The sequence below is a fragment of the Anarrhichthys ocellatus genome, unplaced genomic scaffold (genome assembly GCF_004355925.1).
Source record: "Anarrhichthys ocellatus isolate YVR2014 unplaced genomic scaffold, GSC_Weel_1.0 scaffold3, whole genome shotgun sequence".
Classification (NCBI taxonomy): Eukaryota; Metazoa; Chordata; class Actinopteri; order Perciformes; family Anarhichadidae; genus Anarrhichthys; species Anarrhichthys ocellatus.
Window position 1 is genome coordinate 8,894,393 of NW_022280033.1, and position 22,213 is coordinate 8,916,605.

At 42.8% G+C, this 22,213-nt stretch overlaps 2 protein-coding genes across 3 annotated transcripts in view; one reads left to right on the plus strand and one right to left on the minus strand.

The window, feature by feature from the left end:
• On the plus strand, positions 1-4,037 carry tysnd1 (trypsin like peroxisomal matrix peptidase 1). Its single transcript, XM_031875774.1, has 4 exons — positions 1-1,238; positions 1,560-1,690; positions 1,835-2,020; positions 2,210-4,037. Exons 1-4 carry the CDS (start codon positions 205-207, stop codon positions 2,410-2,412), a joined length of 1,554 nt encoding a protein of 517 aa, XP_031731634.1. The 5' UTR covers positions 1-204; the 3' UTR covers positions 2,413-4,037.
• Positions 3,954-22,213, minus strand: part of spock2 (SPARC (osteonectin), cwcv and kazal like domains proteoglycan 2) — a 24,189-nt gene continuing 5,929 nt past the window's right edge. Inside the window, exons 2-11 of one of the 2 annotated variants that reach the window (XM_031875787.1) lie at positions 16,664-16,672; positions 16,307-16,352; positions 10,174-10,288; positions 9,753-9,858; positions 7,955-8,063; positions 7,629-7,763; positions 6,769-6,987; positions 6,176-6,238; positions 5,541-5,672; positions 3,954-4,949 (exon numbers count right to left, since the gene is read on the minus strand). In XM_031875787.1, coding sequence (XP_031731647.1) covers positions 4,804-4,949; positions 5,541-5,672; positions 6,176-6,238; positions 6,769-6,987; positions 7,629-7,763; positions 7,955-8,063; positions 9,753-9,858; positions 10,174-10,288; positions 16,307-16,352; positions 16,664-16,672 — 1,080 coding nt within the window. In that variant the 3' untranslated portion in view covers positions 3,954-4,803. The remainder of the gene's footprint in view (positions 4,950-5,540; positions 5,673-6,175; positions 6,239-6,768; positions 6,988-7,628; positions 7,764-7,954; positions 8,064-9,752; positions 9,859-10,173; positions 10,289-16,306; positions 16,353-16,663; positions 16,673-22,213) is intronic. The other variant, XM_031875794.1, reaches the window with a different exon arrangement.

Sequence of the window (22,213 nt, forward strand, 5' to 3'; positions counted from 1 at the left end):
GACTCAAACAGGAAGCTAGACGACAGAATCCACGCTAACACTACTGTGGATACTATTAGCGATAGAAGAGTTAAAGTTTAAACTCGGAGTCAGTTTGCTAAACCACTACAGTATGGAGTCTTGTGTAACCACTGGACTCTGTGCAGCCTTTCAACGAGTCTTCTAGTCACTTATGCAGTAACGTGGTTAAAGTTCACATGCATCATGGAGGTACAGGAGGTGGAGAAGTGTTGCTGTGTCGTCCAGGTGTTTGAGGCTTTTTCAGCAAAGAAACCCGTGAGCTGCAGCGGAGTTATCGTCCACCGTCAGTCTGGTACAGTGCTATGCACGGGCGTCCCGTTTTCCCGTTTTACCACCGACAAAGAGTCCCTCTCCTCGGACCACGGGTTCCTGTCACCGCGCAGTTTCAGTGAAAAACTTAAAATCCGCGTCAGCTTGTCCTCACCCTCCCGGAGCAAAACAACACCTCACCGGGAGGTCGCGGCCGAGCTGCTGATGCTGGTGAACTGTCTGGAGTTTAAACGGGCTTTCCAGACAGTTTTCCAAGAGGCGGACAAGTGGCGTTTCCACATGGACGAGGAGGACGAGGAGCTGATCACAGACGCGCAGTCCCTCAGCTGGTTCGCGGTGCTCAAGCTAACCGTGGCGGCAGACAGCGGCCCGAATGCGGGGACCATACCCTGGCAGAGCGGCTCGTCTCTCCGTAAAGGCTGCCCGGTTGTTGCGTGCGGCTCACCTTTCGGCTCCCTCTGCTTGGACCTCTTCGGCAGCAGCCTCAGCAGGGGCATCGTCAGCAACCTGTCCGGGGAGGACAACGCCGTCATCCTCACAGACGCCCGCTGCTTGCCGGGCACAGAGGGCGGAGGGTTGTTCGCGGTGAAACGCCCGGACGACGTGCGTCTCCTCGGACTGATCGTGTCTCCGTTTGGGTGGAAGGCGAACGAGTGGATAGGCCTCACGCTGGTCTGCTCGGTCCACTCGATCTTCAGGAACATCATCCGCTGCACGAGAGGTCAAGATCCACTCCGAGGTGTTTGGCTCCATCCGGGTGATGCGGGCCTCCTCGTGTCCGCCGCGGCCCACGAGACCAGAGCTGTGAAATGCCCCACTGTGTGCTTCGTGGACAGCGGACTGTTCTGGGGCTCAGGGGTGGTCGTCGCCCCTCGGCTGGTTGTGACCTGCCGCCACGTCGTCAACGGGAAGTCGACAGTCAACCTGAAGTTCCATCACAGGGACAGGTGACAGCACATGTTAACCCCTTTAAATGTGGGCTGTCAGGTAACTCTAACAACTAACTAAAACCTGTTAACCTTCTCAAATCTAGACACTTTGACTATAGCAGGAAAGCCACAGGTGGAACTAATAACCCTAACGATGGCTCTGTCACATCAGAAAGTTTATTTTATTTTAACTTTATTAACAAAAGCACATCAGAACGTGAAATTCCTTTTCACCTTTCAGGGCCTTTCAACAGGCTGTAATGTTTCTGATTTGGTACAAACAATGCAGAATATGTAGCCTAATGTTTGCTGTTTGTTTTGGCCACTTCTGTTTCACAGAGTCCATGATGTCGTGGGTGATGTGCTGTTTGCCACCAAAGCCTCCTCACCCTATGATTTGGCTTTGGTGCAGCTGAGGGACTCCGTCACAGAGGCTGTGGTCCCTTACATGGCTCAGAGTTACAGTCCAGGTTTGACTTCAGTCTTGTTTAGTCAAAATAGTGTTTTTTTGGGAGTAACATCTGGATTTACAGTCGGTGCCAGAAGAGATTGGTCTCTTTAGCCCAAATAAACGGTTATAAGACTGATGTTCAGCTTGGTTTGCCTGCCTGCAGGGGAATCTGTAGTTGTGGTGGGATATGGTGGCTTGGGCCGGAGATGTGGTCCGTCCCTGACCTGTGGTGTCCTCTCCAAAACCATCAGCTGGAAGGACCAGCCTGTGATGCTTCAGACCACTTGTGCAGTACAAGCAGGGACCAGCGGGGGTGCTGTGGTGCGGACACGCTCAGGAGAGCTGCTGGGTAAGAAACCCTGCAACTACAAAATCCTGTACTCCTTTTGATCAGTGGGGGGCACATGATGACCATAGAAAACATACTGTAACAATGCACCCCTGTGTAGAGAGAAGGCAGCTATACACACCAGATCGCTCTGTCTGCAGTGCTGTATGTGCATTTTTAAGACTATAAGGATTATTTTCTGTTTTGCAGGTATCGTGTCTAGCAACACAAGGGACTTTGCTGCCAAAGTGACCTACCCGCACCTCAACTTTAGCATCCCAGTGAGCGTCTTCCAGAGATTGTTGCAGCGTTTTCACCAGACAAAGGATGTTAATGTGTTCAGGGTGTTGGATAGCACAGAAAAAGAAGTCGGCACAGTGTGGCGGCTACAGAGTGCACAAAGCAAGCTATAACCGAGGACCCCCGCAGCTTGAGATATGCTAGAGAAGAGGATTAGATGGTTGAATCAATATGGATGATATGTATACTCGTATTAAATAATCAAGTTGATATTATGTGTAATATTTTAAACCGTTGCTGTTTCATTCCTCACTTTGTTACAAAGTCAAGTCTGAAGGAGTAAATGCAATTAAAATCATTAATTTATAATGTTCATACTCTCACCCAGAATTATGCAGTAAACTGTGAAATATTGATGTTAAATTGACTTTAATACCTGCTGAGATAGTTTTATTATACTGTAATGTAATTCTATCAATAAAATAGTTTATTCTTGTGATATTTCGGTGGACTCTGGGTACCAGAGAAATTTAGAGCGAAAGGGCTGAATAAAGCAGGATTTAATACCCATATTATTTCCTATGTAAATTCACAAAACACCAGATAAAACAACGGGAGAAAAAGTGCATCAGGTTTCACCTAAACCATTTAAGCCTTAGTCATTTAACAGTTGCAATATGAAGAAAAGACATTACACTTTGAATGTGTTTTAATTTAAATCTGGTTCTGTTACATATGGCTTGTTTTTCACCAAACGGGAGGAATAATCAGCATTACTTGCTGATGTGTTGCTGAAAATGATTGGTCCCTTTGGGTAGCCACAGACGCGCTGTCAGTATCAGGTATTCAGACATCGGTTGGCAGGCATGCCCACTCACAGCTAACACATTTACGGCTTCACCCACTGGGACATTACCGGATTTCCATTATCACCGAAATGTGAAACTGAGAAATTACATTTCAGAGGATTGGTAACTGTCAGTTTTTACAATACGAAGACAAGTTCTCTTGGCCCGAGCTTCCAAGAATATGCATACACTGAATCTTAACTGTAAGGTTTCTATTTCACTGTTCACAGTGGAGAGGCTTGAGCAATGTCCCGAGGGGGCCGAGGAGGGTTTTTCTAAAGGTATTGTGCTGTTAGAAGTGCTGATATGCAGACTGTATTTCATTTCTGCTGGTTTCCCGTAGATATTAGCTACACTCCACTGCAGAGGGAGGTAAGGCAAGAGCAGAAGTGAGCTGACAATAAAATGTGCTCACACATAGATTTATGTCTTTGAAATGGTAGTTGTTAAGATGGGCTGCATCATTATCTATTATGTTTGTTATTAATATTCATTAATCTTTCAAGAATGTTATTTAACTTGCTTGAAAATGGTTAAGTTGATCACCTAACTGGCAGATTTTACTTGTAATAATAGCGATATTTTAAGAGTCAGTGTTTTAAGACTTGTTTAAATGAGGAAACCACAGATAAAAAAATAAATAAAATAGACATTTGGTATGCTAAAAACTGCTATATCTATCTCTATTTATATAAACACCCACACACACATAAACACACACATTGACGTTATTAGTTCCAGCTGTGGTTTTCTTGCTATAAGTAGTCAAAAGGTTTGCTGTGAGAAGGGTCCAGTAAACATGCTGCACAACACCATTGCTGGTGCTAAAATTTGACAAGAAATGAAGAAAGAACAAATGCACAGACTTACATGTATGGTGGCCGGCTGGGCCACATAAACAAGTTTATTTTATTTCAATTTTTTTTATTAAACACAATAATTGATCCACATTATGATACGATGTACACTTGTCAACTAAGCAGTATATTCTGCTAGATTTTCAAGGCGTTGATAACAGGACTAATAGGTGACAATCTGTCTTCTGATACACACATTATATACAAGCGAAAGAGTGATGCGTGAGAAACCTTTTTTTTCATTACTGTCACATATGAGCCGAAGCAAATGACATGTAAACGGTAAAGTCAAAGGGTGCTTTTCAATATTCTAACGTGGCTTCCTCTCTTTATCGCCTGTTTCCTGCCTGAACTCAAAAGTGGTTATCTAAATGTTGTTATTCTGCAGAAAGAAAAGATGAAAGAGGCCAATTTGGACGATTGAAATGCACTCAGTCTTTCTACATTTTTCAATGCAAGCACATGACAAGCACCTGCAACTGCTTAGAGTCTCCACTATGCATCAGCTAAAACTGCTCAAAGATAGTTCAAAGGACTTACAACAGAAGAGAACAAAGATTCACAAGTATGAGGGACAAAATTCTCTAGACCTATAATTAATAGTGATATGTCCCCTTCCCTTGCCTGTTTAAAGTACATCCTGTAACATTAAATACGGCCATAACATATGCATATTCCCTCTCCCAACCCGTGCAACCCTCTCCCTTCACTTTTTCATAAGCAAGTGTTGTTCTGAGTGTGAGAGCTTCACCCAGTCCATCTCTTTGCAGGATCTTTGTGTTTGTGTGTGTGTGTCTGTGTGTCTGTGTGTGTGTTCAGGACCATCAAGATGCTCTCGTAGAGAGCTTGGACTACATGTTTACCAGATATAGCCCCCATCATCCACCTCCCCCACCTCTCCCTCTTCCTCTTCAGCCTCCTCTGCAGTCTCCTCAGCCTCTTTCTCCTCCTCGTCTTCCCATCCAACACCACTGCCAATATCACCTGAATATGCCATTTCATCATCTGTAGAGAGACGGGCAGAACACATGCAGGGCAGGGGGGGGGGGGGGGGGAGGGGGATTTAATAATCTACTTTGGCAATCTTTTATATTGCAATAAATTCTGTTCAGCATGTCTTCCTCTCAACTTTGATGAAGTTCTTTCAATCAATGAGAAATGCTGAAATCAATTTAAATATATTGACTGCAATGGTAAAAAAAAAGAAAGAAGGGGGCATGTGTTTGACTTTGTCTGGACTTTAATAGCCATTTCTAAACCTTGCCAGAGGAGCCATTCTTATCAAGCGCAGGTTCAGTCCAACCAGCCCTCATTTATCTTGAAAGACTTTTCTCACAGCGACAAAGCGGCGCTTTAGAATGCAAATGACTCCGGACACATGAATGTGGCACTGGTCCCTGCAGTGAGTTATGTTGCAGTGGGCCTCAGTCCTTTAACATAAAGAAAGCCTTGTGCAGAAGGCATGTTGGGGGTGCAGTAGAGAAGTGGGCCAATCCGCAGCGGACATGTTGAGTTTTTTTTCCCTGCCACATACAGCTTTCAATTTCAAATTATATTGTTATATATATATTGACAGCTGAAACCTAGGGGACTTACCGCAGTCTGGCTTGCCACGCATCCTAGATCTGGCTACTTCTCCTCCGTTTTGGTCAACACACCAGCACTCTCCCCTCTCACACTGCTGCTTCCTGTAGTAGCCGTCCTCATCACAGCTTGGGATGAATCGACCTGGCGTTCACACGCAAGAACACAAACAAATAAGAGTCGGGATACGGCAAAGCAACCTCAACACACAACCCATCCTGCATGGTGCCTCATCACACACGGCGCCGAGGCCAGGTGAGAATGTAATGCATGCAGCGTATGTGGCAGCCAATTCCATATTCCATGAATACAAATATGCTCACGGAGCAAGACAGGGAGCAAGAATTAAGTCAGCATATTGGGGTGGTGTGGATGTGGGGGGTGGCTAGCTAATCATCATGGCATAAGGGAGGCACACCAGATTGGCAAGTTTTCAATTTCTGAACCATTACGTGAATATGAAACACCGCCTGTGTCCACACAGTGCAGAAAGCCAAGCACAACATACTGTCGGTGCATGGATCACCATCTTACTGATCAGCGACTAATCCCCACCTCCTGCTTGTCATCTGCTGGATGAAATCCCTCCACCAAGAAAGACAGATCCAATTGGGCTTAAATGCTCTCACGAGAAGCGAGATACGTACCAAACTTTCTCTTGCCGCCGTCTAATACTTGGATCCTCTCCAGGTCAGCCAGGCAAGGTGGCTCTTAAAAAGGACAGAAAATATTATTTTTTTACAAGAGAACAAAACACACTTTTAGCCACATTTAGACACAGAACAGAGATAATAACTATACCTAAATTCTGCCAAAAACAATCAACAGTCAAAATTGAAGTATCTTCTGGGTCTAATCAATATTTTCCAATTCCAGTGTGTGTGCTTCTCAATCAAAGAAGTGTATTAGCGTGGGACTGCTTTGCTGGTTGGCTCACAGGCTCAGTCTCTGAGAGCTGTGGGAGAACCAGGCTGTCAGCAAGCAGCAGGAATGTTTTTAGCTCCTTGTGGTGACCGTTTCACCCCTCAGGGGAACGAGAGGAGGAGAAGGAAGACAAATAGTGATGGACCAGCACATAACAGACAGTTGGCTACCTGAGGGGCAGTTGAGCGCCTTGAAGTTTGAATGCAAGGGGAATATGTCAGCAAGGAGGCGTGTGACTGTGTGTATATCTGAGGACAGTGACACACACACACACACATACACACTCTCACACACACCTCCTCCCCAGAATACTCACTCTCTCTCCAGAAGCAGAGGCACCACTCGGCGGTGGAGACCTTGCCGTCCCTGTAGGAGTCACAGGAGTTGAAGAAGGGCCGGATGCAGACCTCGTACTTGTCCAGGTTGATGGCAGCCAGCTCGGCCTGGTCCAGGTACAGGTCGCCATTTGTGTCCAGCTTGGAAAACATCCAGCCTATGGAGTCCTTACAGCTGGCAACCAGGCTCCTGTCCAGCACTGCAAACACAAAGACAGACAAACAAACATTCATTTTGATCAAGAGACAGCTGCACAGATGGAAAATGAAACCATGCCAGTGTGCTCAGAATTATCTCCTGTTTCCAATGCAAATCATTTTCTTAATTATGTTCCCAGTTTCAACAACAGCAAAAAAAAAAGGGTTCCATCTACAAAAACTGCATCATTATCAACATTTTACAAGAATTTCCTTCTTCTCACTTTACAGCCCGGTTAAGACTTGGTGCTTATCGAGCAGTAACTTGTGGCCGAACAGGTCCCGAGGCTCCATTCCTTTTGCTTTTGAAGCACAGCATGTGATGAAATGTTATCTTGATCCATCCACCCAAAAGTGTTAGGAGTTTCCAGCCCTGAAACTGTTTTCAAACATGTTGGATATCCAGCAATCGGGTGCAAGATTTATCCAGGGAGAGCTGCAGCAAACATGAAGGTGGAGGCAGCACCAGCTGAACCGTGAAGCTGATTTTAAAAAATGTTTCCTATGTACTTCTTTTTGCTTGTCCAATTAAAACAAGACTTAAACTTGTTCATTGACATTTTTTTTATAGAATGCAGCCTGTGGCTGTAGTATTGTAACTCCCTCTTAATGAAGTCTGGATTTATGAAATAGTAGCTCTAACCCGGCGTGGTGCTGGCTGCAGTGGTTCTGGCCCCAGTCTTGCTGTTGTTGTTCTGCTTGGCATTGCTCTGCAGTAGCTGGAACCAGTCCCTCAGACGCTCCCCGAGATCAGCCAGATCCTGTCCGGTACAGCTCTCTGTGGAGGCCAGAGGGAGATGAATAACATGATATATGTTACACCTATTCATGTATTTAGGATGATTGTTGTGTGTGTGTGAGAGAGAGAGTGAGACATACAGAATAAAAGAGATGTGAAGCCTTGTATTGTAATCAATTCATGTCAAATATATATTTTTTGTCATAGCTTCTGTATGTATTTAGTCTTACCATGTCTACTCTCCATGGATGCAGGGGCAGCAGTCGCACAAGGACACAGACCTGAACACTTCAGGGTAAGATCCTTCCCTGTAAGACATGCCTGCTGCTCCAGCTTGCACTGCAACACAAGGCGTCATCGAGAACAAGGGGACACAAAGGTGAAGTAAAATGAGTTATTGCCGCAAGATAGATCAAATATTCATGAGGTGACTGACTGTACGCCTTAATTCAAATCTGAGATTCGCTCCTGAATGTGCTGTCCAACCTCTGCTTGCACACAAGGTCAGGAATAGTGATCCAGAAGACGAAGCATAAATCAATAAACACATGGGTTTCTGTCACCACCAGCCACCAATTGGTCCTTCTGAGGCTATATATCATGCCTCTGTGTCTCAGTTTTCCCCCTGAGAGTCTCCTCGCACTACTCTGCTCTGAATGTCCAAGTTGTATGTCACTATTTACCCCACAATGCTTAGCACATTGTTTTAGCATGCGGATGAAACAAAGAGCCAACGCTGTGAATATATGTACCAATGCCTGAATGTCTGTGTCTGTTGACTAGTAATAGGTGTCAAGACTATTTTAGCAATCCTATATCACAAGATATGTTATTATAAAGCATACAGAACATATGTGATGCTGAAGCCACACGCACAATATTTCCACTTCTTTGTTGAGGGGGATGCTGTACAGTTCCACTGCCAATGCATCCTCCAGCTTCACACAGTGATTATTTCTACCGTCTTTTCTTTTCGGAAGAAATGCACAAGTTCACACCAATTAAGATTTTTCTTTTTTTTTCTGTATGCTTAGACTGCATGTTCGTTAGCCAACTGGTTGCAACAGAAACAAGCTGTAAACACAGAATTGACATAATCAACATCTCATAAAAGTTTATGGCGAATGTGTTAGCAAACACTTTTATATCCAGAAGACAATGAAGACATTCTTTCAGAGTTGTGCTTCTGGCCAGCTGGCAAACGTGGGTCTGACATCTACTCTCCTTTTTGCTCTGCTTTATTCTCCAACAACTCCTGAGGGAAATATCTGTCTCTTTAGCTGCTAAATGCTTCTTTATGTTCCCCAGCTAGTTGCTAACTCGGTCTGTCTGTTTGGTGCTGGGCAGGTTAGTGTGCGGTGGATTCATCAGCAGTCTTGATTTAACTTTATGGCCATTTTGGAAGCTGTGGTTTGTGGTGCTGTTGAATTGTGTGGCGTTATACTGACAGATATTTCCATTGTTTACTCTTCCCTCACTGATACAAATGTGTAAGTCATAATTGAACACCTCTCATAATGATTCAACATAATTCTACAGCACCACAAATAATAGCTTCCAAAATGACCATAAAGTTGAATAAACACCCCTCTACAACAGTTTCAACAAAAACTGAATGTTATAGCCTTCATAAAGGTATAATTTATTGCAGAGCTGTTGTATTAGACTGCATTGGTGCTCCCAATAAACTCACAACTGAATGTATGTCGCAGTTTCAACAAAAATGAAAATGCTCAAAACAAAACCCATAATGACTAATTCCGTTAGTTTTACATTTAATAATTCTCAAATTGCCTCCACTAAGGTTTTTTATGTTCATTCTATGTCCATCTTTCTTTATTGTTGAGCACTTTCTGCTGCATTTCCAGTATTAAAAGCGCTAAAATCTACATTAAAGATTTTAATTTGGAATCAATAAATTGGACCGCAGAATTTTGTAAAATCAAACAACTATACCACCGAAGGTCAATAAACCGATAATATTGAGTTATTTCCCAGCCCCATGGGTATGCATTTGTTTCTGTGTACCTTTGAGGCATAGTTGCGTCCGTCTGATCCACACACGGGCCCAGAGGAGGAGATGGGACAGGGCTGACAGTTTCCTTCAGGAGACCGGAGAGCAGGCTGCTGCAGTCTGCGGGACAGAGGACACACCAACACTTCAGCTGAAACAGCAACTGCTGTGCTAATCCAGAGAACAGACACAGCAGCACCAGCCTGAACAGGAAGGAAAAGCTGCCCTCCCCCATGTTGTCTGAACGTATTAACATATCATTTAACAGCAGGCAGTCGCACTGCATCGGTGCACAAACAAGCTTTATTACGATCACATCCCAAACCGGCACAAGTCACTGTGAACTTGCTAGTGTTGATCCCACGTTAGTGTGCATCAACAGGGAAGATTTTTGTGTGTGATTTGGGAGTTCTTGCCCAGGGGCTACAAACTCACCTATGTTCAAGCTTCCTGCGGTTGACGCACACGGCTTTCTGGTAGCCCTGAGCGATACACACCTTGTGTCGGCTGCACTTAACCTTTTGACAGGGGTCCTTGGTGGTGTCTACGTCTGGGAAGAAAATACAAAATTAGATTTATAATAAAGTATACATCACTGCTTCACTCTTACTCTTTTGTCTATATTTCTCTGCCCATTATCTCTTCATTCCCAGCTTTAAATCCCAAATCTCTCGCCTCTATTTGCACAGCATTTCAATAAAAGTCACTGGCAGATTTATTCTTCTCATTTACTTATTTGAATACAATTGTATTATTACTCTTAATAGGTGACCTGCTAAGACTAACACTAACTTCTTGCAATGTAGGTTCAAGCCTGCATGGCTAGCTCACTCTGCCCTATCCATCCATCCATCCATCCATCCATCACACTCTAGCAGATAATGCTGGACTGCATGTCAGCACCCAACACACACTCACATATCACAGATGTCTGTTCCTAGCAGGCACCCTGGTGCCCGACCTAGATGTCACACTCTATTCTCTTCACATCCCCCGCCATTTATTCACCTACACCATCCATCAGTACAGAACACCGGAACACAGATTATTCACAGACTGCTATTGCAGGTTCGGTCTACATGATGTGCTCGAGTTCATCCCCTGCTCTTACTGTATCCGGTTTTATGGCACTATTATCATTTCGCAGACATGCTTTGGATCATCTCACTTGTCCTCTCCGGTGGCTGAATACATTAGCGCTGCCGACATCACAGGATTATTGAAGCAAACCGACAGATATCTGATTTGAGGAGCAAATCCAAAACAATACACCCCCCTGTCATGGCTGAGCTGGTTGTATAACCGACTGACTGCTCTAACTGAGAAACAGTGAGGCTCGGAGGCATTAATGCCCAAATGCACTCCTCATCCATTTAGACTGTCAACAGTGGAGCCTTATGCACCCCCCCCCCCCCCCCCCCATTCACATCAGTGCATCAGCAGAATCAGGGTGCAGCAGCCAATCAAACCCTTTACGACACATCCTGACACAAAAGAGGACAAGGAGATTAAAGTACTAATGGCGGTACAGCGTAAGGCGGCATTAACACAAAACAACGTATTTTGCAATCTATCCAACGACAATTTAACCAATAAGCAAAAATGAATTTAAGACTGATAGAAGCAGCACGCAGAGAGCAGATAATCCTGCCTTTTAATAGTACAACATTTGTAAATAAAGCGTGTTGGTAGCGAGCGGCTACAATGCTGGCACGGCGTAGTGTTGTGAGTACAGAAGCATAAGGTGGCTGTCTGAGCCTCATGTTAACTTAACAGGCTTCCACGGATTAAAGCGGTGCCTGCGATGATGACGTTTCCATAGCAACAGGCTCTCCGTGGTCCGGGAATCATTTCTGGGTTGACTGTGATTTGCAGCTCAATCTGGTGTTTCTGAGAACTCGCTCCCTCTCCATTTCTGAAACCCCCCCGTTGTGCATTCATGTCTATCAATCGTCCTTTGGTTCTCATTCCTTTTGTCTCTTCAAATCAGACATCTTCATTCATGTTCTACCTGCGTGTTTATCATTTTTCCTCGTCACATCCACCCTCTCTCTACTGATCCCCAGATGCACCTACTTCCATTTTTACTTTTCGAAGGTCTCTCCTTTGGTATTAAACTAATGCCTGCAGCAGCAAAGCTCTCCTAATTAGGCTCCCTGTGCTTCAGTCTAATACAGTGCAGATTTGCACGAGGTTTATCCCTGCAGATTGAGGATAACAGAAGCAGAGCTCAGGCCACATCCTCATCATCAACCCTCTTATCGCCTATTTACACACTCAGTATTTAACATCATTAGTGCTGTAGCAGTGAAGCCAGACATGTCTCTGGCATGTCTTTTAGTCCAGTTAATGCAAAAATAGGCTTGAATTCCCACAGAGACAGCAGGAGAATAAAGGTCTAAACATAAACCTGCATCAATTGATTTTTGGCTACTTTTTTTGAGCGGTGCAACAAGCTGTAAAAAAACGACATCCTCACCGCTGATAGCGCAAGTTACTTATTTATTATAGCAGACACGGACGAATGTAAGCATTTATTTTGAGGCTTGTTTCTGTCCACATCATGAATCTAAGTCCAATATTCACTCTCCTTTTAGCTCCGCTCCTCCAACTCCTAGGAAAATTGCAAGCCTTAAAACCAAAACAATGCTGAAGACACTAAAATGCTCAGTAGAGCTAGAGCTGAGAGGAAGTGCAGGGTCTCTGTGGGTTCACAGCTACATAAATTATACAGCCATTTGATTAATAGTTAAAGGAATGGCTCCACATGGATGCTTGGAAATTCACTTTCTTGTCAAGTCAATGCCACTAAATGTGAAGCTTGAGCCAGCAGGCGATTGGCAAATTTTCGCTCTTACAATTCAGTTTTGGTAAAGATTAAACAAATAAGATACGTGTTCATTTGTCAAATTTAGAAGGGCTGGTATAGATTTTCTAAACATGAAAATATAAATAAGCACAGTTTTAATTCTCCTGAAAAAGTGAACATGAAAAATAGTATAACTAAAAAGGATTTATTTTGGAGCGTAATTAGAGGATGTTGAATAGAAAACATTCAGTAGCAAGAAGATGATGTGAGGATCCAAAAAGATTAGTTTTAATCTTATTAATTAGTTTACTTTATGACTCTTTAAGACCTTTTCAATACCACTTGCATTGGAATTTAATGCCAATTTCTCAGCCATACTGGCAAAGGTATTAAGAATATAATTGAATATCAGTATTGAGTTAAAGCCTAGAAAACAAATTATTTATTTGAATTTAATAAAGCATTTTATGCTATTCATAATGAATACAAAACAGCTTTGTGTGTGTATTGTTACTAGATAAAATGAAAGAGATTATTTGTATTTGTCACATTAATGTGTTCATCACGTTAATGTTGGAGCTGGTAAAGGTGGAGCTAATTTTAATTTACTAATTCAATTCAATTCAATTCAATGGTGAGGAGGGAGAGCGGGAAGGGGTTACACTGGACACATTTGTGTGAAGGTGAGAAGGGCAACAGTAGACCCTGGAGGATTGTAGTGGCTTGGAGGTTGAGAGTTGCAGAAGTGCGCGTGTGTGTGTGTGTGTGTGAGCTCCAAGCAACAGTATCTATCAATAGCTTCAAGAGGAATCAAACCCTAGACCTTGTGAGTGTGGACTCAGCATGTTCTTTGTCCTTTGTGTCTGCCATTGATCTAAATCCATAGATTTTCAAGAAAGTGTCTACACCTTTCACCAGACCTCTCTGGCTGAGATAAGCTTGTTGAAATCCTAAACTCATGCATATAAAAAACACAGGTCTTCTGTGAGTGCTGTACACAAACACGTGAGTGTTTGTTTGTGCATGGGTGTGTGCATACACACTTGTTTGTTCTGACAAGTCCAAATTACAACCGCTCCCCTTTAGTGTTTACCGTCTTAACAGCGAGGTTATTCAATCAGTTGCTGGATTGATGAATTGATTGTAGAAATCGACAGCAAATTACCCTGACGTCTCCCTCGCTCTGCACCCCGCTGGCTGAAGTGGAATCATCCACTATGGTGCCTGCATGCAAATGTCCACCTCAGTCTGCTGTTGGCAATGGCTGTCTGTGTGTTAGGAGTGTTGACACTTCAAAAGCCCCGTCTCTCTCTCTCTCTCTCTCTCTCTCTCTCTCTCTCTCTCTCTCTCTTCTCGGCAGCGTAGCAGTCTGGGCTGCCTGGCTAAGAAATGAGGCCTGCAGGCTCATCGGAGCTCTGGAGTGAAGACATCACGCTGATTTAGTGATGTCTCAGAGGGACAAATCTCCTCTTTTTGCTCCTTCGCTTCGTTAGGCCACTCATAAAGGAAGGCAGATCAATGGAGGGAGATAGTACACTCATGTCAAAACGAGAGAAAGGATAGATGAAGGGCTCTATACTGTGTGAAATCAAAAGTGCTATTCATCTGACTACCTAAGGCAAGCATATAAAGCTTTGCTAAAGTGTCACAGAAGCTGAGCACACACCGTCGAACACCTACATTACAGCGATGCCACTTGTGAAGGTGATCTATATGTCGGCTAGGTTGACAAAAGTTGGGGTATTATTTCAACTCTATTGTCATGCCAGAGGACGATTCTGCAAAACCCAGAATTACAGTCATTCTCACTGTCACATTCGATCATCCAATGGCAATGGTATCCAATTGGGACTACAGATGAAAATTAGCCTTTTGGCTAACTCTGGCACATTTGCAGAAATGTTTTTATTAATGTGCACTGTCCCGTTCAAATAAACCAATAAATAAATAAATAAAATAATGCGTTTTTTTACAGAAGTCAAGACTTTCAGCCACAACATGTACAATACTACTCCAGTGCTTTTAAAACAAGCACACTATAATTGAAAGTGGACTGCAAGACAGCCGACGGAAATTTCCAGAAATCATCAACCGATCCCAAAACTGGTCGGGGGGGGGGGGGGGGTCAATATGTCTGTAAATAAAAATACAATGCTCAGGATGTTGTTACTCTTGACAGACTTGAATTCAAAAATATAAATGAAGCCCCTCAGATCAACATATTACACATTAGTGACATAACAGCATTACACAGCTCATTACAGGTTCAGTTGATCGGGTTTTTGTGGATGTTATTTTGTAGGAAATGACCTCCTTTTTATCTACTTTCTGGTGAACAAACAGCTTCCTCTTGACAAATGAACAGGGTAAATTTCCCTTTTTCATTTTCACCCTATCACACTCTCCTACACTTGTCAACTTGCTTCATCTCCCCAGTCCACAATTTCCCCGTCACCACAATGACTTTAGAGTTGGCCGGAATAATGTTGATGTCAGCCACTTTACACTCCATCAAGGCATATTAGCTCACACCTCTGTCACTCTCTTCTTGTGCTTTTACTTCCCTCTCTGGCCTTTCATTGGAAATCATAATTAGTCCTTCATTGAGCCCTTGGAAATTGCGCTAATGGACTCTGCCATTCAGTCGACTTCATTTAAGCTGCAAATCAAGCGACGATGGTTGAGGACACAACTCTGTCATGGTTTCATCTTGCAGAGGCTCAATTAAGAGTTTCAGCGGGAGTGGAGGAGGAGACCTCTGACGGTCAGCCTCTAGCCTTAGGAAAAAAAGGAGGGAGCAGAACAAAGTGCTGATGGGTTGGAGTCGAGCCAATGTTTAGCATCTCCTGGGGGAGACGCATATCGGATCCACTCAAGCAGATAAAACAGAGCGCTAACATCTTTCAACCTTTTTTTCGCTGAGGAACAACTAGGAGTGTGGACAGCGAGTGGCCGACCCCAGAATACAAACACAGAGCATACACGGCGCCGTCTAACTCGATGAACCGCTGACAGTCCGAGAAGCACGACAGTTCAAACACAGGCCACAGATTCTGTCTCCATGCCACGGCACAGGTCAATGACATTCGGTTTTAATAAATCATGTGGCTTTGCTTTCACTGCTTTTCACTGCATCAGTGTGCAGAGATTAGACACTTTGAGTGCAGAAAAAGATTTGTCAAATACAATGGTTTTAAATATTTAAGACTCATCCTGCACTCGGGCATTTACAAATATGTGTCCAATCAAATTTGATTTTGGAGCGAGCCACAATGGTCATAACAAAAGCATCATTTGTGGATCGTAGTTTGCAAACAAAGCAATATGCAGAGATGTCAGGTTTTGAGAGTGTTGCTATGGTTTGAAGCTTTCTTAATGTCTGTTTAACGTGTTTTGCTCCCACAGAAGAAATACATTCCTGCCAAGTGAGGTGAAAGCATCTTTACTGCAGAAACCACCCGGGCTTGGAGTCAGCTGTCAAGCAGCCAAGATTTAACAGAATTTAATAATGGTGAGCTCAAACAGAGAGTCTGAAAACTGCCCGACAGGAGAGCGTGTGAGTTCAAATGGAATTTCGTTGTATCACTACGATGACAACAAAAACCTCTTTATCTTGATCTTCATGAAGAGGCAACTACACAGCTGTGGATTTACATGATGCTTTAACAGAAGTTTTCCATCAAAATGTTAATGTTAAAAGGCATTCAAGGACTTCACTGACCACACATTGAGAAAGAGATGCGATGTTGGGAGACTTACTGTCATTAGAATCTTGACTTTCATCCCAGGTACGGACATAATCATCCTAAGGAAACATGAAGAAAACAATTGTTTGTCATCAGATGCATAGAATGAAGGCCTGAGTGCAGCATATCAACACTCCATCATCTTCATAGAGGAGAAGTGAAGGAGTTTACATTGTTATATCATGGCACACTGAGTATGTGTACATTAGTCTTGCTGCCAGATAATGAGCCGAGTCACACCAAGGAGATTTGAAATTTGGATTGAGAATTAGAGATAAAGACACACAAAAAGACAAGGAAATGAGTCATGAATGAATAAGACACATTAACAAAGGCAGCTGGAGAAGCAGAAAAGCTGGACAAAACTGACCTCTACCTCCTGGTGAAATGACAGCAAAAGGAGAGAAAAGAGCAAATATTAGTGAAGAAGAAAAGTGTAATTTTAGATACAGCGTATTAAACTGCATTCAATGACACTGAAAGGTTAAAAAAAAGACAATTTATGTTCATTTTAATGCAGAACTAAATAGGCAACAACATCAAAGCTGGAAAGACATCCTTATCAAGATATTATTGATCAAACACTTTATTAGATTTGATTGACAGTGACCCAGAACTCTTATTGGTGCACAGAAATACATGACATCACCTTTTCCAAATCCTGCCCAATTAAAATCAGTAGGAATAGCAAGTAAAAAACATATTAGGGATTTGCCAAACCCCCATCAGGCGTTAAAATCCCTCCTAAGTGTAAGATCTGGTTGGACGAGCCCCACGGGAACCCCAGAGAGTCCCTGTGACACAGCCAGGACGTCACCAAGACTATGTACATCGGCGCATACCTTCACCCTGTGTCGTCCATGCGACTCACGTTTGTGAAATGAGGTGAAACAACGTTGATGCCTTCAAGAAAAAATAAACCCTGAGTAATATACCTAACTTCTCTGTTTTTGGATCCTGGAGAAGAAACGAATAACTTGCCCCGTGATCCCCGAATTTAACCCGCAGAAGGAAGATCATCCCGGATTCTTCAAGTTGAAATTCGCTTTTCTTCGCCGTTGGGCTTTGTACTGAGACGTTCTTCTCATTGAGTATAGTTGTATAGCAGCTAAACGGGCTTCCAAGCTGTTTTATTTTTCAAACAATCTTTTTCATGTGAAGGTTGTTCTGTAAATCTGTAGAATTGAATTTGTGCTTTGTCAGAAATGTGCATGTTCTTGTAAGTCATAGTAAGACTTATTAAGGAATTTTGTTACCAGGGCCTTTAATATTAAACAAATGTAGAATAAGTGAATACAAAATTGAAAGAATGGACCTTTCCGACAAATTTTCTCTTGCGGAAACTTGAAACTTATTTCAATGAACTCTTCATAACAGTGTATGAGCACTAAATTAGACACACTTATGATAGTATTTCCTTTAAACATCCCACAGGAGACATGTACAGATGTGAAGCTTTTTGGAGCATACTGCTGCATCTGAAATACTAAACATGAGTCATTTCACGATATTTACAATCAGCCACCCCCCTCTTCCTTGGAGATGAGTTACTCATCACCGTAAACATTTACTGTACTGGAAGCGTGTGCCAAACAGCTCCCAGGGAGGCGATAAATCCTGACACAACACATGAAATAAGCAGCCCTCATGAGAGCTTAGACCTTCTTCTTTGACCCGCACAGTTTCATTTCGCAGAGGTAAATATTTTCAACACTAGCAAGGACTCCACTCGAGTCTTTAAACCGACCAAACTGAGCTGCTGTTGCTCTGCTCGTCCTCTACTCGCTGCAGCGGCCAGTTCGTTTACCCTGCTCAGTGACAGAAAAATCCCTTTCCAGTAAACTGTCTGGTGTCTGGATTTGAACTCAACACTCCAGTAAAGTGTTATGAATGATTGCCGGTTATGTTGTTTAACCTTGTCGGGCCTGATGGAGTCACGCATTATCAGTAAGACCTCAAAGGGTTTACGTCCTTGCCATTAATCTGACGCCTCTCCTGTCTCCTTTATTGATGCTTCAGCTCCTGCATTATTTAGCAGCCTTTCTGTATTTGTGTTTCTGCCAGGACCGATGAAGGAAGTGTCCTGCTGTTCTGACAGGACTGGAAATCAATGAATTCATAAAAGAGAGGCTGCAAAATATATATTCAGGGGAAATAAATTCTCCTGAGTGCGCAGTGAAAGTGAGCATGAGTCGCAGAGCCTGGTGACAAGTTTGGCACACGGCAGAGAAGTTATATCACTTGAAAATATGACTCACAAAGCAGAAACCACTGCCTCTTTCCACACAGGTCTACGTGATTAGCGGATGCAAGCCGAGAGCTCAACAGTCAGCTGTATTCAGGAGCTCTGTGATCGACCTGTTAATAACATCAGAAAGATCTCCTCTCTAAGAGTGGGGAAGCTTACACTCCACATCACGCATGGCAGACTGGTCACCCTGCTGCCTGTAGATCCACAATAACAGATCACAATCCCTCATATCTGTAGGATGAGGATCATGACCCGATGAGCATGTCTACTGTAAAAATTGGGTTCATCTCAAGTGGAACTGCAGAGTGTCACAACAAACACAAAAAGATCTCTTCAAAAAGCGGCAGATATCGCGCTTGTTGGGTGGATTAAAAAAGAAGAACAAACAGGAAACCCGTTGAAATGAATGTGTGTTTCTATCTCATAGATTGTGTGTGTGACTGACAGGTGTTTCCAGGTAAATGTGAACTGTCAGATGCATTCTGCTTTTGTTGTGGTTATCCTGAGGGGTTTGTTCATGTTGACAGTGACAGCGGAGTGCATCACTGCCTCATCGGTAACAAAGGCACTGTCATGTGGAGATCCGTCTGCCGGATAAAGGTTTATACAAGACCTTTTCTCACAATTAGCGTTAATATCTGCCTACAGTAATAGGCGAATACAGGCCGGCGTTCATCTACTGAAGGACGCGTGCAGGCTGGCGAGGGTTTATTCAGACAGACACCTGTTATGCAGAGTGAGACTGAGTGCCACTCTACACTGAAGGTCCTCCTTACCGTAATCTCCCTCCAGAAATCATCGAGGACCAGGCTGCAAGCCCACCACTTCTGCTGATGAATTCCTCTTCTCCATCCTCTTCCCAGTCAACTCTGTCGACAGCGAATGGTCCTTCGGTAAATGCACGCACCCCCTCAAAGAGGAGGGTCACCGAGAGATGCGGGTGGAGAGGCTGACCATGTACCATGAGGATCTCTCACAGAGATGGAAAGCATCGACAGGCTGATCAGCAAGCCGCAAAGCTTCCTAATTATCCCCATCTTAAATAGTGAAAAAAGAACTTGCAGTGGATTCAGCTATCAAAACAAAAAGCCACAAACATCTATTTTCTTTACATGACAAATGCACTGATGTTTTATGTACACACATCTTGTGGAAACACACTACTGAAATAAATTCTTTTGGACCGTTGTAGTAAAAAATATAACCCCAAATCAAATGAAAAAATGACATTGCCCCGAGGTTGTCTTCAGCAGCGATGCTACACACAGCACCATATCACTTCCTCCCACCTTGAGATTCACACTAAGACTCAGCTGCTGGTCACACAACCTCTTAGCTTTAGTTTGCAGATCACATGAGACAAGCCTGAGATGAAACAAAAAACCCCACAAAAATACTCACTTCCTACGTATTCTCCTCTTATCTGCATGCACGCATGGGCTGCAGGGCACAATAAGCAAGAATGCTGTTTTCTGCATGCACACAGGGCTCTGAGCTGATCCAGAGCATCAAACATTGAGAATCTGGTCTGCTTCCCCGGCAGGATGGAGTCAAGAGCGAGCCTTATGTAAGAGAGCCGGGAGGACTGGGAAAGTAAAATATATGCCTCCATTGTAACTACCTTTAGACTGGAATGATGGGCTACCCCAGACAAGTATTTGGAATCAAAGCGAGTAACAGTTTACGAACTGCTTTTTTGAAATGTTCAAATAATATTAACCCTTTCACTTAAAAGAAATAAAAACACAAATATCACAAATAACAGACAATAACCTTTGAAAGAATATTGATGAATTTTACATCTATTTAAATGAGCAAATGACTTAATAAAACTGAATTGGCTTACAGTCACATTCGACTCGTTCGCTTATCCACTATTCACAGAAGCTAACTTGGAGAAACTGCTGCTAGCCGTATCAATACACGTAATTAGCTGCCTACAGTTGAACAGTTAGCATTGGTACTCCTGCTAGCTTAGCGGCTAACTGCTACGCGATTTCAGTTGCTCACAGAATTCATGCTTGTGCACACACATATACAGACAGTCTGCCTAATTAACAGAGTTTAAATAGAGAAAATTGCGTGTTGGTGTCCTAACCTATTGCTACTATCTTTCCTCTTTTTTTCATTGCTCCAACATCGATTTTTTTCTTCCCTCGCGACCAAAACTCTTGCTCCTCTCCCTTGATTATTTGTTACTCTTGGCACTGTCTGACACCTACGGTAACCAATCAAACAAACAATATGTGTTTCTTTTACTTTCTATATTGTTTAGAATTGTTTATTTTAACTACTTATTCAATACATTACACCCTACTTGTTCATGCCTATTTTTCAATCTTAATTTCAACACTCTGAGTACAATTGTCTTAGTGAATTATTTTTTCATTCGTCTTTATTAGGAACTAACTTTACATCCATGGCTACATGCACATAATTCTCCAAGCATTATTATTTTTAAATGTCTTTGTTTTTATAATTTCACCCTTTTAAAGGTAGTTGAACATGAAAATGGCCAATTATTACCCTGGCTTGAATCAATGGATTTAAGGAGCAGTTAGACTCTCTACACCCTGGGTTAAACATAGACTTTGATACAAGCAAATCTGATGAATATTTGATATGTGTTTCCATTACACTGATATCCTGATTGATTTCTGTATTGGTTTATCCTCTGTTTTTGTGACATGTTGTATCTGCGGAGCCTCTGGTGTATTTCCACTCTGGGGACTGCAATTGTAAACTGCATTCCCACGTAAACCTGCACTCATTTGGCACAGAGATCTCCCACTGAAGGTTTAGTGACAGCAAGCTTGACTTCATCATTGCAGAGCGTTCATTTTTCTAATAATCCCAGAGTTTTCAAATACTATGTTAAGCCACAAATTGAAAACACCGCACAGAGAATGATTGAGGACCTTAGGACAAGAAGGTTTAAGTCTGACCAAAATTCCAATTGTGCTCAGATTTGTGTAATAAAATAAAAATTTAAACCAAGCACTTCCATATGTGGATTGTGTGTGCGAGACATTAGATGCACTTGGTTGCGCAAAAAATGCAATTACAACCTAGAGCGTCCCTTTGTTATGCTTCAGTTTACAGATAGACACACTATGACAGATGCATTGACATAGCCTGTTGTCTGCATTCCACTTCTCCTCATTGTTATATATATATGAGTAATCTCTTTCATTCTGAAGGTGTTGGGCAAAAGGTATTCATTCACGTCTGCACTAAAGTACAGATAATTATCTTTATTCCATAATAATTCCCTGCCTCATTTAAGAAAGGCTCTTCACATGCACTCTTACACACTTCAGCCTCAAGTAGAAATGAGTGACGTCAGAAATGCTGTGACACCAAAGGACGGATAAAAGGTCAAATACAAAAGCTGGCTGAAAATTGCGCTCAATTAGGGAAACTGTGAATTGCTTTTTTCCTTTCACCAAATACATATTCAAAGGCAGAGGAGAAAAAATTGACTGGATTCAGCGAATTTCACAGAAATTCTGATGTAAATCTTAAACTTTATTGCGTCGTCCTTAGAGTTTTGCATCATGCACAAGTCATGCCCACACAACAGACACACCTACAGTTACAGCTTAAAAAAAAAAAAATCTTACTTTGTGTCTCTGTGCACTCATGCCAACCCTGTACTCACTATCTATA